Source organism: Alligator sinensis, unplaced genomic scaffold (assembly GCF_000455745.1).
Source record: "Alligator sinensis unplaced genomic scaffold, ASM45574v1 scaffold612_2, whole genome shotgun sequence".
NCBI classification, from domain to species: Eukaryota; Metazoa; Chordata; order Crocodylia; family Alligatoridae; genus Alligator; species Alligator sinensis.
Window position 1 is genome coordinate 1,593,712 of NW_005842085.1, and position 1,860 is coordinate 1,595,571.

Below are 1,860 nucleotides of genomic sequence, written 5' to 3' on the forward strand. Positions count from 1 at the left end.
GGGGTAAGGGCGGCCGCGCCGCGGGGCGGCCCAGGCGGCCCTGCCAAGGCATTGGAGTTGCTGCGGACGCTGCCCCGGGTCAACCTGGGCAACCTGCAACCCAACCCAGAAAACAAGCGCAAGGTGGGTGCCGCGGCGGCGCTGCCCGCCTGGCGCATGGCCGGCGGGTGGTGGGGCTCCCGGAGCCGAAGGCCTTGCTACAGCCGGGCCCGCGGGGCGTCACTGCCCCTGGCGGCCCCGTGGATGGGGCCAGCTCAAACCGACCAGCGTTTGATCCCCATCGAAGCAGGTCGTGTGCACGGTGCGCCCCGGCGAGCTGCTGTCTGCCCCTCCCCAGAGAGGACCCTGTACAGGGCCGGGAACGGGCCTTAGCTCGCTCTGTGCCTTGTGCTGCAGGGGGGCTTGAGGGGGGGACGGCGGCCTTGTCACTCTGTAGGATTCTGGGGCAAGGAGCTCCTCCATCCTCAGGACAAATGCAGTTTCCATTCTCAGTTTTCAAGACTGATTGCACCTATATTGAGATGGAGATAAAGCGGCCTGAGCGCTGACAGACTACAACAGGTTGGCAAGCTTTTAGCACTGTGGATTCTTATGGAAGTCTTGCTTTGAACTAGCTAACTTCCTGAGGCCCCTTCTAACTCCAGGTTTCTAGGATTGTGCCAGTCCACTGTAGACATGCTCTTACCTGTGATATATGCACTATAGTTGTTCCTCTGTAACGGCGAGGTTAAACTTGATCTCATGCTCAAATCCTTACAGGCAGATGTTGCAAGGATGGTAGCTTGGGACCTTTACATTTATCCTTTTAAGGTGTAGGAATAATGCATGCTCTTGCTTATGTCTGCAATGTTTTATTCTGTAACATTGAATAAATTGTAGTTTGTGACATGTGGTTGTTGCCATATCAGTATGTATTGAGGGTGTCTAACTTGTGAAAAACCTTGTACCTGTATCAGCATCCTTTTGATGCAGACTCTGTTCCAGTGCACTTACTCACATGAGGGACTTGCAGCCTGCCTATGCGGTGCTCAGGAGTGGGGGGACAGGTGTTTAATTAGAGCAGTTCCCAGAAAGCTGCTCTAATTAAAATACCCCATGATCACATCTGTTAAACCTCTGTGCATCTAAAAATGGCCATGGGATGCTTGAGTTAAACCTCGTTTGATGTGATGATGAGGTGACACTAGACTGTTTTTAATTAGAACAGGAGGAGACTTGATTAATCAGCTTTACTGACTACCAAGCTACCATATGCTACACCAGGGTTGTACAGCCCTCAAAGAGCTTGGATCAGCAACATGCTGTGACATATGGGCCCACCTGTTTTAAGGGGGTTCATTTTCAAGCCACCTGCTGCTGCCTTAGCCTTCCCTGCTTTGCCAGGAGCTGGGCTCTTATGCACCTTACAGCTCAGCTCACTATCGCTGCTGAATTAGCTGTTCTCCACTGGTATTGTCAAGCCATTCGGCAGTGTTTTGATAAGCAGAGGCTGTATTTGGAGTGTATGGGAGAGTAGTCCTTGTAAACAGTAGTTTAAAAAGGAGGAAGCATGAACATTCATTTTATTAATGATCCATGATTGCATATATTGTTACCAGGACAGCACGTATGTAAGTTAAGAAAAATGTCCTGCTTCAATAAAGTTAGTCAGATATTTCCATTATGTTGTTAGGAGTAAGGCTGAGAACCAAGATTTTAGAATTTCTTGCCTCTTATTTGGTAGTGAAATAGGATGAGATCTTTTCCCACTCAGCTTCAAATAGAATCCTTGTAAAGTTGTGGGGTGGGGGGGAAACAGAAAATTAGGGTTGGGAGGGACCTCAGGAGGTCATCTAGTCCAACCCCCTGCTCGGAACAGGA

The 1,860-nt window shown here is 50.1% G+C and overlaps 1 protein-coding gene across 1 annotated transcript in view; it reads left to right on the forward strand.

Annotated features, from left to right (window-relative positions):
- The window catches only part of MRPL15 (mitochondrial ribosomal protein L15), a 20,906-nt gene that overhangs the window by 7,058 nt on the left and 11,988 nt on the right, over positions 1–1,860 (forward strand). The window contains exon 2 of the mRNA XM_025204497.1: positions 9–123. Coding sequence (XP_025060282.1) covers positions 9–123 — 115 coding nt within the window. The remainder of the gene's footprint in view (positions 1–8; positions 124–1,860) is intronic.